Source organism: Pocillopora damicornis, chromosome 5 (assembly GCF_964200805.1).
Source record: "Pocillopora damicornis chromosome 5, jaPocDami1.2, whole genome shotgun sequence".
NCBI classification, from domain to species: domain Eukaryota; kingdom Metazoa; phylum Cnidaria; class Anthozoa; order Scleractinia; family Pocilloporidae; genus Pocillopora; species Pocillopora damicornis.
This window is the reverse complement of record NC_142674.1, coordinates 22,968,508-22,988,209: the sequence shown is the minus strand read 5'-3', so window position 1 is coordinate 22,988,209 and position 19,702 is coordinate 22,968,508. Positions and strand designations below refer to the sequence as shown.

Sequence of the window (19,702 nt, the reverse complement as noted above, 5' to 3'; positions counted from 1 at the left end):
TCGGTATCGCTGGTTTCGAATTTTCGAGTCAACGGTGCCTAAGGCAACGTAGACTCACTGGCGGTATCGGTATCGGCCCATCCTCAGTAGTTTGTTATTACCATGAACAAAAGTTGAATCTTTAACGTAAGAATTTGCAAATACTGAGCTTTGAAAAATGAACTCTTCATTCAAAGATGGTCAGTAAGATTTATGTCGAGAAAGTTTATTACAAAATGCGAAACGAAAAGGTAAAAGCAGCGGGAAATGCCATTGTGAGTTTTTTAGGAAAGTGTCTTCTGGATGCACGGATCCTACAACGTAACTGTAGTGCAGTCCATTTCCCCCACCTCTCACCTCTTGAATATTGTTTATTACTAAAAGGCAAGCTACCTCCTCTCCTAGATGTCATTTTCTAGTTGCCATACTTCGGTCACTGTATTCAAAGCTAAGACAGGTGATGTAGTTATTCTCGAGCAAATTCCCGATCCATTCCGTCCGTTTTTGCATGCGTTATAACAGTTACTATTTTTGTCTTCGATCATGCAAATCACACTCGCAAGAAAATAAAAAATTCATGAGTACAACGGGCCAGTTTTCACGCACAGATAGCACACCCTTTAAAGACAGATGCTTTATTTGCACTCTCGATCTGATCGATTTCGTGATGCATGCAAATCCAAGCGTTCCAGAAGGGATGAACACTTAGGCCTGACGTTTCACATTAAACAGGGTAAAATGATTTATTTTTCATCTCTAGTAAAGTGTGACGTGCCAAACCAAATACAGTCACTTAGTTTTTTTTAGCATTTTTGGCTTCGATCATGCAAATCATACCCGCTAGAAAGTGAAAAGTTCACGAATACAGGTATTCGATTATCACGCACATATAGCTTACCGTTTAAAGAAAGAAACTCAGGTTGTACTGTGATCGATCTTGTGTTGAAAATCAAATCTTTCAAAGAGGTCAACACATAAACCTGACGTTCCCTATTAAGAAAGAATAAAAGAGAAGAACACTTTTCATGTTCCATCACATCATTAGTGATAAAAATTGTGTACTTATTGATTGAGTGGAAGGGCCGGGCGGGAACTAATACTTGGCTCGGGGTCATGACCTACGGACCGAGCGCAGCGAAGTCCTTGCTTCATGAACGAGAGCCAAACCAAACTCACGTCAATAAGCATTTTATCATGTGATCACTACCTGTTCAAAATTTTGACCTAAATAGGACGCGATAGACGGGCATACAAACACGCACAAACAAAAGTTATGCAATTGAAACTTTCCGTTTTTATTTCGATTAGCCTAGAGGGGGGAAGGGAGTAACCTTAAACACGAGGGATCTGGAAACCCAAAACACAGAGAAGGCGGAAGTTCGGAAGGTTGAGAAACGTCCCGGCTGTAATTCGTTATTTCTATTTTTTTCATTTTCAAGGGATCAGCCACATTGTCAACATCTTGGTAAGTGTGATTGAAAATCTTTTCTTGTCACTCGGTTTTTATCAGCTTTAGTTATTTAGTAACTGTAGCCGAGGTAAGGCACTAATGGCAAAGCCTGGTAACGACTTTTTCGATCCTTGTGTTTGCCATATGTAGTTATGTCTCATTTCGAGCGTAAGCCCTTCGTAAAGCGGTTTATGGGGCGATTGAATCGCTACCACGGTCCGACAAATTCGTTCTATGGCCTATTTTTCAAATCTCTGTGGCTTCATACCGTATAATTTATCCTCATCAACTAAGGTTATTGAGTGTCGTTCAATTTGATAAATTGAAGATCATAAAACTAAAATGAGACCTCTATTTATGTTGTGGACTGTCCCTCGCTGAAGGAAATCCGTGCTGCCTCATTACGTGGTTTTCCAGTGACTGTGATCTGCATTAACGTGACTTTGTATCAGAAGAGTTCAACGAACGATTTAGAGATCGCAATAGATTCGAATAGAATTTCCGTTTTCTACTTGTACACAAGCGTTTCATGGTGGAGATACCCTTCACTTAAATCTTTGGTTACTCGCAGCGGGTTCTACGGTACATATTTTTCTAAGGCCGTAATCTGTTTGTTTGTCTGTTAAAGTGCCAGTCTTACATAAGAAGATAAGCCATGATGTTGCGCCGGCGCTCACGAAGAGAGATGTTTTAATTTTCTTAAAGAAACTGAAACATTCTTAAATTCACTGTGATTGCACACATAATAAAAACGTACTTTTCCGTTGAACGGATGCTTCATATTTCCACCGTTAAATTGTTTTCTTCAAACCTTTATAATTTTATACAATATATTTGAACCTCATTCGCTATGCCTGTTAAGCATTGTTTAACTTGAGAAACTGATGGTCTCTCCAATCATGTGATCAAAAACTAAAATCAATCCTACCGACATTGAGGCATATTAATATTGCGTACTTTCCTTTACTGAAGTCAGAGGATATTTGCAGTGCTACAGTTCTTGGTTTTCCAGTGTCCATAATTTTCACTGGTAATTCACGTGAGCTTGCTCGCTTTTTGTGAAAGTACCAAGGTCTCGGATAGGATAAGAGGTCAGTCTATGACACCGCGGGCTCACAAAGGAAGATGACCCCATTGAGACCCTCCTAAAATGAATGCTGTTTTGATAAAATTTTTCCTGTGCCTATCAAGTTGACTATTGTTTATTACTGAAAGTCAAGCTACCTCCCCTCCCTGATATCTTTTGCTTGTTGCCATAAATCAGTCACTGTATTTATACCTTCAAAGGTAAGACAAGTGACGTAGTTATTCTCGAGCAAATGCTCGATACATTCCGTCTGTTGTTGTATGCATTATAACAGTTACTATTTTTGTCCTCGATCATGCAAATCACACTCGCAAGAAAAAGAAAAGGTTCATGAGTACAACGGGCCAGTTTTCACGCACAGAAGACAGAAGCTTTATTTGTGCTCTCGATCTGATCGATCTCGTGATGCATGCAAATCCAAGCGTTCTAAAAGGGATGAACACTTAAGCCTGACGTTTCATAGGAAACAGGGTAAAATGTTTCATTTTTCATGCTTAGTAAAGTGTGACGTTCCAGACCGATATATAGTCACTCAGTTTTTTTTAGCATTTTTGGCCTCGATCACGCAAATCATACCCACTAAAGTGAAAAGTTCACGAAGACAAGGAGTCGATTATCATGCACATGTAGCTTACCGTTTAAAGAAAGAAACTTAAGTTGTACTGTGATCGATCTTATGATGAAAATCAAATCTTTCAAAGAGGTCAACACATGAGCCTGACGCTCCCTATTTAAAAAAGAATAAAAAAAGAAGAACACTTTTCATTTTTCATGTTCCATTACATCATTAGTGATAAAAATTGTGACGTAAAAAACCAAAATACTGTTTACTTATTGATTGAGTGGTAGAGCCGGACGGGAACTAATACTTGGCTCGGGCTCATGACCTACGGACCGAGCGCAGCGAAGTCCTTGCTTCATGAACGAGAGCCAATCAAAACTCACATCAATAAGCATTTTACCATATGATCACTAACTGTTCAAAATTTCAACCTAAATGGGACGCTATAGACGGGCATACGAGCACACACACAAAATTATGCAATTGAAACTTTTCGTTTTTATTTTGATTAGCCTAGAGGGGGGAAGGGAGTAACCTTAATCACAAGGGTTCTGGATACCCAGAACACAGAGAGGGCGGAAGTTCGGAAGGTTGAAAAACATCCCGACTGTAATTTGTTATTTTTATTGTTTCATTTTCAAAGCATCAGCCACATTGTCAACATCTTGGTAAGTGCAATTGAAAATATTTTCTTATCGCTCGGTTTTTATCAGCTTTAGTTATTTAGTTATTGTAGCCGAGGTAAGGCACTAATTAATGGCAAAGCCCGGTAACGACTTTTTCGATCCTTGTGTTTGCCATATGTAGTTATGTCTCATTTCGAGCGGAAGCCCTTCGTAAAGCGGTTTATGGTGCGATTGAATCGCTACCACGGTCCGATAAATTCGTTCTACGGCCTATTTTTCAAATCTCTGTGGCTTCATACAATATAATATATACTCATTAACTAAGGTTATTGAATGTCGTTCAATATGAGAAATTGATGATCATAAAACTAAAATCAGACCCCTATTTATGTTGTGGACTGTCCCTCGCTGAAGGAAATCCATGTTGCCTCATTATGTGGTTTTCCAGTGGCTGTGATCTGCATTAACTTGACTTTGTATCAGAAGAGTTCAACGAACGATTTAGAGATTGCGATAGATTCGAATAGAATTTCCGTTTTCTACTTGTACACAAGCGTTTCATGGTGGAGATACCCATCGCTTAAATCTTTGGTTACTCGCGGCGGGTTCTACGGTACATATTTTTCTAAGGCCGTAATCTGTTTCTTTGTCTGTTAAAGTACCAGTCTTACATAAGAAGATAAGTCATGATGTTGCGCCGGCAATCACGAAGAGAGATGTTTTAATTTTCTTAAAGAAACTGAAACTTTCTTAAATTCACCGTGATTGCACACATAGTAAAAACGTACTTTTCCGTTGAACGGATGCTTCATATTTCCACCGTTAAATTGTTTTCTTCAAACCTTTATGATTTTATACAATATATTTGAACCTCATTCGCTATGCCTGTTAAGCATTGTTTAACTTGAGAAACTGATGGTCTCTCTAATCATGTGATCAAAAACTAAAATCAATTAAAAAATCATGGCATAGGTTGGCTTCATTACTGAGGGAAGTTTAAGAATGTAGGAAAAATTGTCATCTGATTTTCATCGTTTTTGTCGTTCCACTTTGAAAAGTATCAGCTGCGAGGTCAATAATTTTATCAGTCTATCGTTTTTTTAGAGTAACTTTATCGTAACTTTAGCTTTCACTTTACGGTCATCACATATGGGATAAGTAGCTTTTTTTATCGCAAGGGCATACATGAATGTTTTTAGTCCTGACCTGTCCTGTGACTATTAAGTCAGGTCATGTTGTGCAAAAATCGCCACCGGATGAAATAAATTCGTCACAAAGCCGGAGTTCGTCAAACCTCTGTTGCCCCACAGCTTGTTCATTTTAAAGGCCGCAGCACTCTTGTTGCCATGGTAACAACGGCTGCTTGTTCGAGGCCTGGGGCCTCATTTTCATACAAAAACGTCGCAAGAAAAGAGTGAAATGTTTATTTCTCTAGTCAAGCTAAATAGAACATTACAAATTGGCACTTCTATCATACATAGTAACATCATTCGTCTTCACATTGATTCATTCAATTTTCCCTGGGAGTGAATGTGAACACACCAATAGATTATTCATCTCGGTACAGTTTCGGTCATTTTTGTTGTCGGGTAAAACAGGGAAACGTTCATCTGAATTTCTCCAAAAGTACACCGATTCTGGAACCGAAACTACCCACCTAGCTGGTTATAATATTCTTGTTTTTAAATATGTAAAAATCTCCACGGGCTTGCCTCTACTTTTTGCAGGGGCAATTCGCAAAAAAAGCTCAAAAATCAGATATTGCATAATTTGGCGATGTTTACACCTAATGTTCTCAACAACAAACGTTTCAGACAAATGAAACGTGCGAGGCTTTGAAAGAATGTGATCTTATGAGCAATATCTTGAAGAGAAATCTCGCCTCTGTTTGTCATCTTTTAAAAAAATTGACTAACCTTCGTGGAGGACAACTCGACGTAACTACAAACATAAACCTCAAATCGTGTCATCCAGAATCATCCAGATTCAGAGTGCTGCACCTTCTTCCATGGGAATTTGAGCAATCTGAAATTCTCTGAAGATACACTGTTATACTTGTATGTTATTTGAAACATGTTGAAGTCGGTTGATCTACACTAAGCTATCCTCACACCATGAAGTTTCCATCGATCACCCCAAAGAAGACGAGAAATGGACATTTTGGTCGTGACAACGTATATGTTCATGACAAATGACCCGTGTGAGGATAACCAGCTAGGTGGGTAGTTTCGGTTCCAGAATCGGTGTACTTTTGGAGAAATTCTTTGCTAGTTTCTTTGCAGAATACTGGTAGTACAACATCATTGATTCCCCAAGATTATCAAATGCTCTGATGAAGGGCTAACGTTCGAAACGTCAGCTACAGAAACTCATCACAATGGCCAATTTACATTGTCAACTCAGTTGGTAGAGCCAAATTATATTGTATATCCCACCAAAGTTTTCTTAGAAACTTACCCCGTTGATTAATGTTGTTTATAGAAACTATGCAAGGGGAAAGTTATCACAGCAAAAGTTAAGATAAATGCTGTTTTGTTTATCTTTATCCTGTGACTTTAGAGTCACGTCATGTTGTGCAAAAATCACAACTTAAGTAAAATGAAGGGTGACAAACCGAGTTTGTCAAACCACTGTTACCTCAAATCCTGGCAATCATCCTTATCAGTTACGAATAGATTCGTTTTCAGCCATATACCTCAGATAAGTAAGCTCGTTAACCGGTGATAAACTGCTAGAACAACATTTTCAAATGTTCCCAGAACGTTGTAGTAAAAGGTTTATCATTCCTTCTTATTTTTTTAAGAAACCTGCAACCTTTCAAAACCACTTAATTGATGGCGCGACCCCACGACATACGATCGTTAATCAAACTAAAGCATGCGTCATTTTTTCTTTTACTTGATAAGAAGAATAAACGAAACAGCTGGATCAAAAATCATTTGGATAACAGATGACTTTCATAGCGTGATAGTCACGCAGTCCGTTTCAAAGAATCTGTGCAGGTCAAATAAAAGTTTAAAAGTTTCACCGAATGTGATCCGTTGACGTGTTCCAGTTGTACTTATCCACACCCTTCTTCAATTTTGTTTTAAAGCCGATATAGTGAATTCTAACACTTTCAGCTCGTTACAAAAATTTTTAAGGTGAAATCGACCAAGTCTGCTTTTGAAACTTAATATGTGTGTTCCGGTTTGTAGTGACTCATTATGAATCCAGATTATCGAATCACTTTGTATTGCGTTACTAAAAATAATGTTTCGCTGATTACAGGAGAGGATGGCAATGAAAACCTAATAGCAGAAGCCATGATAGCTTTCATGACCATCGCCATCTATGTTTCCGTGTTCTTGCTCAACTCAAATCGCATTCAGAAAGCCATTGAGATATGCAGGGAATGTTTGATTTTGCTAAATAGCACCGATCAAAACAGCAAAGACATCTTTATAGTTCTTTTCAGCAAGATGCTGTTTGTCTTATACATAAAGTCTGGAATTATGCTTCACACACTTGGCAAAAACCTAAAGGCGAAGGAATATTTTGAGAGGGCCCTTGCTATAGCTACCGAAATTGGTGACAGAAGAGGAGAAGCATCATGTTATGGAAACCTAGGTACTGTGTTTCAGTTGCTCGGACAATACGCCAAGGCTAGAGAGTATCTCCAAAGGGCGCTTGTCATCAAAACTGAAATTGGCGACAGAAAAGGAGAGGCAACATGTTATGGAAACCTAGGTACTGTGTTTAGGTCGCTCGGACAATACGACAAGGCTAGAGAGTATCTACAAAAGGCGCTTGTCATCAGAACTGAAATTGGTGACAGAGAAGGAGAGGCAACTGACTACGGAAATCTTGGTATTTTGTTTCAGTCGCTCGGGCAATACCACAAAGCTGAAGAGTATCTCCAAAGAGCGCTTCTCATCAAAACTGAAATTGGGGACCTAAATGGGAAAGCAACATGTTATGGAAACTTAGGTACTGTGTTTCAGTCGCTCGGACAATACGAAAAGGCTCAAGAGTATCTCCAAAAGGCGCTTGTCATCAGAACTGAAATTGGTGACAGAGAAGGAGAGGCAACTGACTACGGAAATCTTGGTACTGTGTTTATGTCGCTCGGCCAATACGACAAGGCTCAAGAGTATCTCCAAAAGGCGCTTGTCATCAGAACTGAAATTGGTGATAGAAAAGGAGAGGCAACTGACAACGGAAATCTTGGTATTTTGTTTCAGTCGCTCGGGCAATACCACAAAGCTGAAGAGTATCTCCAAAGAGCGCTTCTCATCGAAACTGAAATTGGGGACCTAAATGGGAAAGCAACATGTTATGGAAACTTAGGTACTGTGTTTCAGTCGCTCGGACAATACGAAAAGGCTCAAGGGTATCTCCAAAAGGCGCTTGTCATCAGAACTGAAATTGTTGACAGAGAAGGAGAGGCAACTGACTACGGAAATCTTGGTACTGTGTTTATGTCGCTCGGCCAATACGACAAGGCTCAAGAGTATCTCCAAAAGGCGCTTGTCATCAGAACTGAAATTGGTGACAGAAAAGGAGAGGCAACTGACAACGGAAATCTTGGTTATTTGTTTCAGTCGCTCGGGCAATACGACAAAGCTGAAGAGTATCTCCAAAGAGCGCTTCTCATCAAAACTGAAATTGGGGACCTAAATGGGAAAGCAACATGTTATGGAAACTTAGGTACTGTGTTTCAGTCGCTCGGACAATACGAAAAGGCTCAAGAGTATCTCCAAAAGGCGCTTGTCATCAGAACTGAAATTGGTGACAGAGAAGGAGAGGCAACTGACTACGGAAATCTTGGTACTGTGTTTATGTCGCTCGGCCAATACGACAAGGCTCAAGAGTATCTCCAAAAGGCGCTTGTCATCAGAACTGAAATTGGTGACAGAAAAGGAGAGGCAACTGACAACGGAAATCTTGGTATTTTGTTTCAGTCGCTCGGGCAATACCACAAAGCTGAAGAGTATCTCCAAAGAGCGCTTCTCATCAAAACTGAAATTGGGGACCTAAATGGGAAAGCAACATGTTATGGAAACTTAGGTACTGTGTTTCAGTCGCTCGGACAATACGAAAAGGCTCAAGAGTATCTCCAAAAGGCGCTTGTCATCAGAACTGAAATTGGTGACAGAGAAGGAGAGGCAACTGACTACGGAAATCTTGGTACTGTGTTTATGTCGCTCGGCCAATACGACAAGGCTCAAGAGTATCTCCAAAGAGCGCTTGTCATCGAAACTGAAATTGGCGACAGAAATGGGAAAGCAACATGTTATGGAAACCTAGGTACTGTGTTTATGTCGCTCGGACAATACGCCAAGGCTAGAGAGTATCTCCAAAAAGCGCTTGTCATCAGAACCGAAATTGATGATAAAGAAGGGAAAGTAGCAGATCTTGCAAACTTTGGATGTGTGTGTAGAGCTATGGGAGATTATGAAGCCTCAGAAGTTTGCTTAGAGAAAGCTTTATCGATATCCAGAGATATTGGAGATAGAAGAAAAGAGTTCGAAATCCTTCAAAGTTACGCCATTTTGTATTTGTCGCAAGATAAAAAAAAAGAATCCCGTTCGTGTCTTTATCTCTGCATTGAAAAGTATGAGGAGCTGAGATTTTTCTTAGGCGCCAACGATCAGTTCAAAACATCATTTCTGGAGCACTCAGGAATATTTCCCTACAAGCTGCTTTGTAGTTTGCTTTGTGACACCGGAAATGCTCGGGATGCTCTTTATGTTGAGGAGTTGGGTCGAGCTAGAGGCCTATCAGACTTAATGGTAGAGAAGTACTCGGTTGGAACGCACATCTCTGCTAATCCGCAATCTTGGTTTGGCGTTGAGAACATTTTTAGAAAGAAAAATAACTGTACTTGTCTGTACATTTCTTATTTTCACAGTGATCTGCGTTTGTGGATCTTAAAGAAAAGTGGAGTCCTTCACCATAGAAGAATATCAGTAAAAGAGAATCTAGTTCATGCTGGGTTGCCCAAAGATTTGCGTTTGAGTAAATTTTTGGATGTTAATTTCCGGAGTCTTGGAATTTTGCCCACTAAAGATTGTGAAGATCGGTCTTTAAATATGGTTAAATTGCAACCTCTCTCCCCCGCACAGAAGAGCTCAGCAAGATTGCGACTCGTGGAGGACGACGAGGAAGAGGATGAGAAAGTGATTTCAGCTCTATTTTTGTGTTACAAAATGTTTATTGCTCCCGTTTATGATTTGCTTGAGGAGCCTGAAGTCATTATCGTTCCTGACCGCAGTTTGTACAAAGTTCCCTTTGCTGCACTGAGTGAAAAGGAGGGAGCCGAATACCTCTCGGAGACTCATAGAATCCGTGTCATTCCTTCTTTGACAACACTCAAGATTATTCAAGATAGCCCAGAGGACTATCACAGCAACACTGGTGCCTTGATAATAGGCAACCCTAAGGTTAATTGGCTGCCACCATTGCCAGGTGCAAGAAAGGAAGCGGAGATGGTCGGACGACTGGTGGGTGTCCTGCCTCTGGTAGGAGAAGAAGCAACGAAGCAGGCGGTGCTTGAGCGGATAAGTTCAGTGAGCCTGATTCATTTTGCTGCCCATGGTGACGCCGAAAGGGGAGAAATTGCCCTCTCCCCCATCCCTAGTACTTCCAACAGGCGAAACGCTATCTTACCACATGAAGATTACATGTTGACGATGGCTGATGTATCACGAGTGAAAGTCAGAGCTAAACTGGTGGTACTTAGCTGCTGTCACAGTGGAAGAGGTGACATTAGAGCCGAGGGAGTTATAGGTATTGCCCGTGCGTTCTTAGGATCCGGTGCTCGCTCGGTGTTGGTTGCGCTGTGGGCCATTTCAGACTCAGCAACAGAGCAGCTGATGAGTCGGTTCTACGAACACCTTGTAGAGGGAGAAAGTGCCAGTGAATCCCTCCATCAGGCCATGAAGTGGATGAGAAAAAGCAAGTCTACCAGTGTGTCTGAGTGGGCTTCGTTTACGCTGATTGGAGATGATGTGAGACTCGGGTTTGACAAGCAGAGGTAAGACTCAGTCCGAAAAGATATTTCACAAATTAAAGTCTAAGTAGATGTTAAGGTAGCTGTGATTTACTGGTCGGTGACTGTCGGCGGGGGTCCTTTGTTACCATCAAGGGTAGTTCGGTATATATCCATATACATATGTTTTTTTTCTTTTCTTTTCGGAGAGTTACTATCGACGCTCTCTGGTGTAAATATAGAATCTCGAAAGGGCCTCTCTGCCAATCACATACAAGTGCTAGCCATTTATATTTTTAGATATTAAGCTTGGTATAATTGTATTTGCTTCATATCCAAAATATTAATCGAGTTAATAATAAATTGCTGTTTTTTTTTCTCTTTTTTTTTTACAGAGAAAGAGACCCCGACAGAGTAAATAATGAGAATCACTCGAAGGAAACAGAGCCAAAAGACTTTTAGATGCATAAATTGAATAGAGCAAAGTAGAGAACATACTTTATCCGGTATTTCATTAAAATTAAAAAAGGAGCTATCCCAAATTAGATCGAGTTCAATTTTTTGTGCTTTCGTTTTCAATATTGTTAAAAGACGAAATTTGTATCTATCCAGTGTTTTTTTTTTTTACTTATTTAAACGTTGGAAATGAATGGAAATAGTATATTAGCATAAGCCATTCAGTAAAAATTATAATAAGCCAGTTGATCATTTCTTATTCCTTTTGGCGGTCTTATCTTACAGGTATAATTTAGCACGCTCGACACCTCTTTTTCTTAGAGGTGACTTAAGGTGTAAACAAGTAGTACTTTTCATCCTCCGCACTGAATTTATAATCAGGTAATTTATACGAATAGCACGTAGCTCTTTTAGGGGCAGTACCTCAGGTACGCCCTTTCTTCTCCAAATTTTCTGTTTATTGTGCTGTTATGTAACAGTCTTCGAGAAGTATTTCCTCTTAAAATATATTTTCAAGTATGATTCTAATTCTGTTGATAATTTCATTACAATTTTTATATTATCAATCTTGTTTTAGTTATGACCAACATTGACTGTAAGACTAAGAAATTTAAGGATTTTGTAAAGCGTAAACATCTCGAAGGTACCTACTTAGTATGCGAACTCCACTCTGCGTAGCTTAACGTGATTCGCTAGTTAAGTGTAAAAGGATGACGAAGGTTAGAGATTGGCAGCTCAGTAAGCGTCCCTTTTATAAGTGGAGACCCACACTTTTCTTGTTAGATCTGAGTTAGTCCCGAGGTAATAAGTTGTATGTAAGAAAGAGAAGAATAAAGAAACCTTCAACTGAACAACGCAAAAATTATATTTCCAATATCACAAGCACAGAAAAACGTTGACGTAAGTAAGGCTTTAAAGTAAAGCGAAATCAGTAAAGTTAAAACAGTAGTTTAGATATAAAACGAACCACTACAATCTGATTAAATTTTTTTTTCAAAGCCTTTTGTAAGGTTTAGTTAACAAAATCTTCAATATTTGAGGAATAAATTTGATGTAGCATCTTAAAAGATCCTTGTCAACCACTCCTCTTCCAAAATATATCCTGATCAAAACTAATCTATGAAGACAGAAGTTTAAAATCGCTTCCGGATGTCATGCAGGCTCGTCAATACTTCAAGAGTGTTATGTTAGATTTTTTTTGCAAATTGTAGTGATTTATGCCAGTTAACGGTGGCGACAAGAAGGCGCACCATGTACATTTCATAGTCGCTATCAAGTAGATTTTGCCGGACTTTGAGTTCGTCTTAAGATAGAACAACACAAATACACAAGGAACTTTTTACAGTAACTTTGTAACCGACCTTTTGTCTTATGAAAGCTTGAAGCTCAGTAGATTGTGTCATATCGGTCATTGTTAAAACTGTCTTTGTTTTGATGCTACTTTTCGACATAGGAAAAGTATGTCGCACAAAAATATTCACCAAAAAGTAAATATTTCTTTGGCAGCTTCAATAACGACAGGGGATTAAGTTTAGATGATAAAACAAAGGATTATGTTCACAGAAATACCGAAGGTACGGTACATTCGATACATGAGGTCACACAACTCGGGTAATATTCACGGTGAAAATTTGCATATTTGAGCGGTCGAACGAAAAAAATTGTTTCTCGAAAACTAAAATATATTTTTACAAAAAAACCACACCATAATTATTAGAACATATTGGGCTACAAAATATAAAAGTAGGAGGGAAAACAAATTTGGGTGACTTGCCGCTGTTTGTTTGATGCATGCTGACATTAGCCCTTAAATGTGAATGACGCTATATGTTTAAAACTTTTAAACGGCGTTTCTTTCCCTACAAACCATCATCAACAGCCAGTAGTCGCGTATCCTTTTTAGCGGCCCACCAACAATTCCTTTTTTTCCACTTCAAGAACGAAATCAAAACTTAAACCACAATATTTTTGGACACGATTTATCATCGACACCACGCACGTTCTTTTAGGGTGGACGCAACTTGGTAATGGCACGACATCTTTTGATGTTTTATTTTCATGATTACTTTCTGTCGACTGTTTTTCGAAATAATTTCACATACGCTTTAATTTTTCAGTACATTAAAACGCAAAATTAAGTTGACTTGGTCGTAAATTTACATACGACTACCGAATTCGCGAACATGTTCATTTCATGCACGAACTAACTCATAAATGACTGTGTAAAATATATAACAAATTAACGCCGCAAAGAGGTATTTGCACTTAAAATTTTAAGTGCTTTTGAGATTTTCTTTCAACCAGAAAATAACGTTATTTACAAATGCCCCTTCTTTTTGTATCGAGGTAGGAACTCACAACTTTTCTTTGATGAATCGGTCAGTGGAATGTAAATACGTTTTTATGGGTATAATATTATGTTTGATTAAAACATCTAATGCACTTGGCTTGATTACATCTAAAATTATAAAAAGAAGGCTGCACAAGGTTATCTTAAAGTACAAACTAGTTTATTGCTTGCCTCATCAACTATTTCTTCTGAGTAAATTGTAAAAAAAAAATTGGGTTATTGTTATTGATAGTCATCATGAATGCAAAATCGTGCGTTTTCCTTATAAACTCCTCAGGGCAAATAGTCTCATCAGCTGTCAAAACATCAATACTGTTACAAAACCTTTATTAATTAGATGACATGGATGATTGAGTTTAAAAATAAATTACCACGAGTTTTATCCTGTTTCTTTGAAGACTTTAAACATTTAAAAGCATATTTATCGGCCGGTAGTATTGCAAGTTGGATCTCGACAAAAGGATCGACAGAAAATTCCATTTTAGCCATCGATCAATTCAGGATCTTTACACTGGAATGATGTTGTTTCATTTGATGATCTTCTATTTCGTTTTCTTCTCGACCTCAGGGTATTATTAACTTTTACATCACTGGATGAATTTTAAAGTTTACCTTAGAGTTTTGGCTGCCCATGCATACATCCTACTCAAGAAATCTTTAGAACCGAAAAATACTTTTTATTTTTCTTTTAGAGTTTCTACTTTGTCGATTAATTTATTTGGAGATTTATATTTATATATAATATTTTTATATAACTAAGTCTTGAATTGCAATAGACCCAGCACCAATCTGTGATCCAACAAAATAATTGGGCTGGAGTTATACTTCTGAGAAAAATAGGGGATTAGATACCCTTAATTTTATTCTTTCGCCCGAAATTAACCAGCGTTCAGTGATATATATACAGTCAGAAAATCATTTATGAGCAAATTTGACAGGAATGCCCTCTGGCTACATTTCTATCTTGTTTTTATAGACTTCATAGGATTGTCCAAAGACTTAGCAGTGCTGAACTGTAAGGTGCTCAAAGAGAAGTCCCCTTACGCCGTGTCAGGCGTTTATTGGATAGATCCTGATGGCGGTTCCCGTAGTAACGCTTTCCAGGTCTACTGCGACCAGCAAACAGACGGAGGGGGTTGGACGCTAGTTTACAGTTACACTTTCACTACCTACTCAAGCTTCTGGACCGGCCGAAACGCTGTCACTCCGCGCCCATCTTGGTCAGCTAGCGACGCTAACGTTCGAGTGTCTAAAACAGTTCCACTGAGCGAGACGCAGTATGAGGCCATGGACTTTTCTTTGTTGCGCAGCATTGGTAAGGAATTCCTGATCAAGAGCAACATCAACAACTGGATCGCATGCAAGGAAGGTTCTGGTAGCATAGTGACACAGAAGAAGGGGTCACTTTCTTGTAAACTGGTGAAGCAGGTTTCTAATCAGTGCACTGGAACGGTACCAAAATCTATGAGTCTTTCCAGTCGCGGACCTCTCCTCACTGCTGGAAGTACTTATTACTACTTTGATGGAGACACAAGGATTAACTCACCAACTCATGATCCTTGTGGTACAAATCGACCAAACCAGTTGAGAAACGTGCAAAACCCACATGGAAACATTTTTGTGCGCTGAGAACCTCACGTGAATCGTCTTAAGTTTTATTCTGTAAGCGGCTCAGAATTAAAGATGGGTTCTTGGGATATCAATGCCTGACTTTTCGAGAGCTGTAATTGTTTAAAAAAAAGTTGTAACCTTCACGCTCTCTAGCTGAGCATCTACCCGTGTTTTCGATTTCAGCTCATAACGAGACAACCCTCGTAATGTGTTAATATTCTGTCCTAAACCACTCTCAAATAAAAATTTGGTCTTCGCCTCTCTTCACCACTCCCCCTCTTCCAGCAAGAATTTACGGCCCTCCCAAAAATGCATAAGAATCGTGAAGCTAACTCTACACCGCCATTTCGCTCCGTCGTATCTTCTATAGGAACATACAATTAAAACCTGGCATCTCATCTCACATTCCAACTGATTACTGTGCCACTGACACTTTTACTTTTGTACAGGACATCCAATCGTTATCTATATCTCGTAAGTTTATGGTCTCTTTTGATGTTGAAAGTCTCTTTACTAACATACCTCTTGAGGAGTGTATTGACTTAGCGGTCAATTACATTTCCGACGGTAGTCCCGACATTAAGTGGAACAAATCTGAACTTAGAAGTCTCTTCATTGGAGTTACCGCCCAGACTCATTTCATATTTAATGGTTCTTTTTATGATCAAATAGATGGCGTAGCCATGGGGTCCCCCATTGCCCCTGTCTTAGTCAATCTTTTTATGGGACATCACGAAAAACTTTGGTTGGAAAATTTTCATGGCTCTACAATTTTATTTTATCGCCAGTATGTTGATGATACTTTTTGCTTATTTAACCCAGATCGAGATGCCACTATATTTTTCGACTATATCAACTCTAGGCACCCTAACATCAAGTTCACTATGGAAAAGCAGATTAATTACAAATTACCCTTTTTTGATGTCCTGATTGACAACCATGACCCCAGTTCCTCTCTAACTAGGGTTTACCGCAAGAAAACTTTCGCTGGGTTACTAACTAATTATTTCAGCTTCACCTCATACTCTTACAAAGTGGGTCTCATTAAGACACTCGTTGATAGGGTTTACAAGATTAATAACACCTGGTTAGGGTTTCACGAGGACATTAACAATCTCACTGATATTCTAAAAAAGAATCTTTTCCCTGCTCATTTAATCCAGAAGATTGTAAACCGTTACATCACTGGGACCCAAAACAATCATCATCCCCGGGATTCCCTTCCTACCACTTCACCTACGTTCTACTTTAAGCTACCCTACATAGGCCACTTCTCTGCTATCACTCAAAAAAGATCTGCCATTTTATCAAGCGCTATTGCAATGACTTGGATATCAAACTGGTTTTCTCTTCCTTCAAAATCGGTAACTTGTTTGGTGTGAAAGACCCTGTCCCTAACGGGCTCCGTTCACGTGTAGTTTATAAGTTTGTATGCGCTGGCTGTAATGCCTGTTACGTCGGTGAAACCTCTGCCGGTATTTTTCCACACGTGTTAGAGAGCACTAAGTCAGTGACAGGGCCTCTCATTTTCAGGCATCTGAAAGATTCTCCACATTGTCACGTTTTGTGTTCTACAGATAACTTCCATGTTTTAGATCACGCCTCCACCAGCATTAAGCTTGAGATAAAAAAGGCTATTCATAATCAAAGAGAACAACCCTCTTTGAATCAGCAATTACACCATGTAAATCTAAAAGTATCTTTTTAATTCTCACACTTTCATGCTTTACCTCTTTTCTTGTTGTCACTATTTATCTTAATTAGCATTTTTTTTTTTCACACCTTCTTGGTGTGACGACCAAATATCATTTGTTCCTGTCAGCTTGAAATTCGAGCAATCGCTGCTTTACTTGGACTTGAGAGGTATTCAGGACAATTATACGATGGAATTACGTGACAGAGTCACTGGTCACGGTGTATTTCAGTGTGTGCTGTTATCGCCAGTTACACTAAATAGAATCCTGTAGTTTGGTTCTGAAATGTTCATACAGGTTTGAAAGCTCTGTCCTACTATCTTTTCAACTTAAAGTGGTTAAAATCTAAGATTTATTGAAAGTCTGAAGTCACCGCAGCGAACAAAATTAATAAGTGCTAGATGTTTTTATATTTTTATGCAGCCAAACATCTTATTAGAAGAAATCAAGCGGAGTTTTCAATGGTCTGGTCTGGACTCGAGCAATATCAACTAAGAAGGAAAGAGTACTTTTGACCAATTTCAGAAAGCTATCTAACGAGTGTTTTTAAATAAATTATGACGAACCCCTGAATAAACAAATATCAAAATTGAAATACTTTTTATTCACCTAACATATCACACAGTTTAAAAATACAAAAGATTTTTTGCTGCATGCGGTGTGATACGAGGACCAGGGTATTCAACTTTTGAAATTTTCGATGTCGCAAGAGGTCAAAAAAAGGGCCTTTTGCAGCTTTGACTTTAAAAATTTTGAATTTAAAAGATTTTATTTTAACGTATCTCCAGAAACTAATGTGGTTTTATTTACTTGCAACCAAAGATAGTTAATTGGGCAAAGTTTGAGGGAAAACTTTTTTCCGATGCGAAATACCTTGGACCGCTCTTACAGAGATCGCCTCTTAATGCGTGTTGGATGATAAGAAATGCATGGCTATTATCGATCACATCTGATTGCCAGTGATTTTAAAACAACTACTAGATAAGTAATCAGAAATGTGATTTTCAAATTTAAAGTTGAAATTTTTAATTTTGCACGCCATGTCTTAGATAAAGAAAGCCTTCCCGCTGTGGACCACTATAAAAAAATCAATATTATCCATTAAAAATTGTTCAATTTTAAGGGCCCATTTCCAACCTTCATGCAACGTGCACCGCGACCTACTTTCCTGTAACACGAAATTCTCAGATCACTGAAAATCTTCTAAAATCGTCTTTCTCAAGACATCCTAGACGTATAGTGAACTGTTTTACGGTAAATTCATTCGCCGTTCGTCATTTCACAGTTTCCTTACAGTATTTTGAATTTTGTCTGGAAGAATTCGAAGAAAATTGTGTCACGCTTGGATCTCTTCGTACTCTGTGAACAGAGTCGGCGAAAAGGACAAAGTTCAAATTTGTTCCCTTTCTAGAGGCGCTTGAGGATTCTAAATAAAGATGAAATATTTCCAATAGAAATTGGTATTTTTTAAAGAGAAATATGGAAAAATATCAGACTGCCGGACGTTTAGTTATTCGAAGACCGCGTCCGGTAGTGTCCGGTGAAAATTTTCTTAGTGTCACGCTTGGATCTCTTCGCACTCTGTGTACAAAGTCAGCGAAACAGATAACGTTGGCATTTTTTTCACTTTCTTGAAGCGCTTGAGGATTGTAAATGAATGTAGAATATTTTCCAACCAAAAATTGGTATATTTCAAAGAGAAATATGGAGTTATTTGAAGATCGTGTCCAGCCGTGTCATTGAAAAGTTTTTAAGTGTAAAGCGCTTGGATGGCTTCGTACTCTGTATACAGGGTTAGCGAGAAACAACAAGTTCGAAATTTTTAGGCTGCCTGGAAGCGCTTGAGAATTGTAAATAAAGGTAGAACATTTTCGTATAAATACTCTTTGGATTTCGAAGAGAAATATGGAAAAATATCGGACTGCCGAACGTTTAATTATTTTAAGTTTAGTCACTTCATTGCAGGAACGTCAGCGACACTGACAGTTTGCGTTACAATTCTTATTTGCTGCTTTGCATGGACAACAACCTCGACCACTCTTTCGAGCGCAAATTCCTCTCCACGGACAGGAAACTTCAACTGACCCTTGGTTCTTATTTAACAAGAATGACAAACTTCAATTAAAAAAAATTGATGAATGAATGAAAATGTGGTGGATCAACATTTTAACCCTCTTCGAAAGGATTTTCGCGTTCGTCTTTAGCAACAACCGATCCATAGGTGTTTACTGCCACGGAATCTACTAAATCAATGGTTCATCTGATACCATACCGGATTAAAACGTATAGAACTGTTTTAAACAGAATTATTTTCAAGCTCTTCAAATTCATCGAAGAAAACACCGAAGGTATTTTGAGACGTGACAAGGTTAAAATAACTGACCAATCAGAGGCACTATTTAAACAAAAGCGGTGGTTCAAAACAAAAACAAACGACCTCGTTGCATCAAGGTTGGAAATGGGCCTTTAAGCTAGTTAGTGAATTTTTCGAAGAATTACAGCCTGTATGTTTGTTTTCTAATTAAATTAATTACTGTTGTAATCAAAGTGCTCTGTGAGCAAACTCGTGAATTGACACATGATTTTGACACATGATGTTTAATGTTATCTGGTTTAGGGGATTTTGTGGTTGATTGTCATATCTAGAGTACGAGCAGTAGTTTAGTGTTCGCTAATGTAGCAAAGAAACAAAGTAACGTTGGGATAAGAAGGCATTACAATTGAAATGATCATGCTATTACATTTGACAAGGTGGATGATGTCATGTGTTTTAAACGTCTATCATTTTTGTTTCTGGTTCAAAAGAAAAGGTTGGAAGTAAATGTGGGTGAAAAGTGAAATTTACTCTCTTTCGTTGTAAATATTAGAAAATCAAGGCAATACTGTCTTAATGAAAACATTAACGATTCCTTCT

General features: G+C 38.6%; 2 protein-coding genes and 1 pseudogene across 3 annotated transcripts; all 3 read left to right on the top strand.

Annotated features, from left to right (window-relative positions):
- Positions 1-3,658: 3,658 nt before the first annotated feature.
- LOC149046029 (uncharacterized) lies at positions 3,659-11,984 on the top strand. 2 transcript variants are annotated; one of them, XM_089206346.1, is made up of 3 exons: positions 3,659-3,746; positions 6,975-10,722; positions 11,073-11,984. In XM_089206346.1, the coding sequence occupies exons 2-3, from the start codon at positions 7,010-7,012 to the stop codon at positions 11,137-11,139; spliced, it is 3,780 nt and encodes a 1,259-aa protein (XP_089062472.1). In that variant the 5' UTR covers positions 3,659-3,746; positions 6,975-7,009; the 3' UTR covers positions 11,140-11,984. The 2 variants fall into 2 exon arrangements, with proteins under 2 accessions (XP_089062472.1, XP_089062470.1); XM_089206344.1 differs by lacking the exon at positions 3,659-3,746 and having other exon boundaries at positions 6,860-10,722.
- Positions 11,985-14,389: 2,405 nt separating this feature from the next.
- LOC149046028 (uncharacterized) lies at positions 14,390-15,180 on the top strand. The gene has a single exon (XM_089206355.1). It carries the CDS (start codon positions 14,405-14,407, stop codon positions 15,110-15,112), a length of 708 nt encoding a protein of 235 aa, XP_089062481.1. The 5' UTR covers positions 14,390-14,404; the 3' UTR covers positions 15,113-15,180.
- Positions 15,181-15,576: 396 nt separating this feature from the next.
- LOC149046027 (uncharacterized) lies at positions 15,577-16,802 on the top strand (annotated as a pseudogene).
- Positions 16,803-19,702: the final 2,900 nt, after the last annotated feature.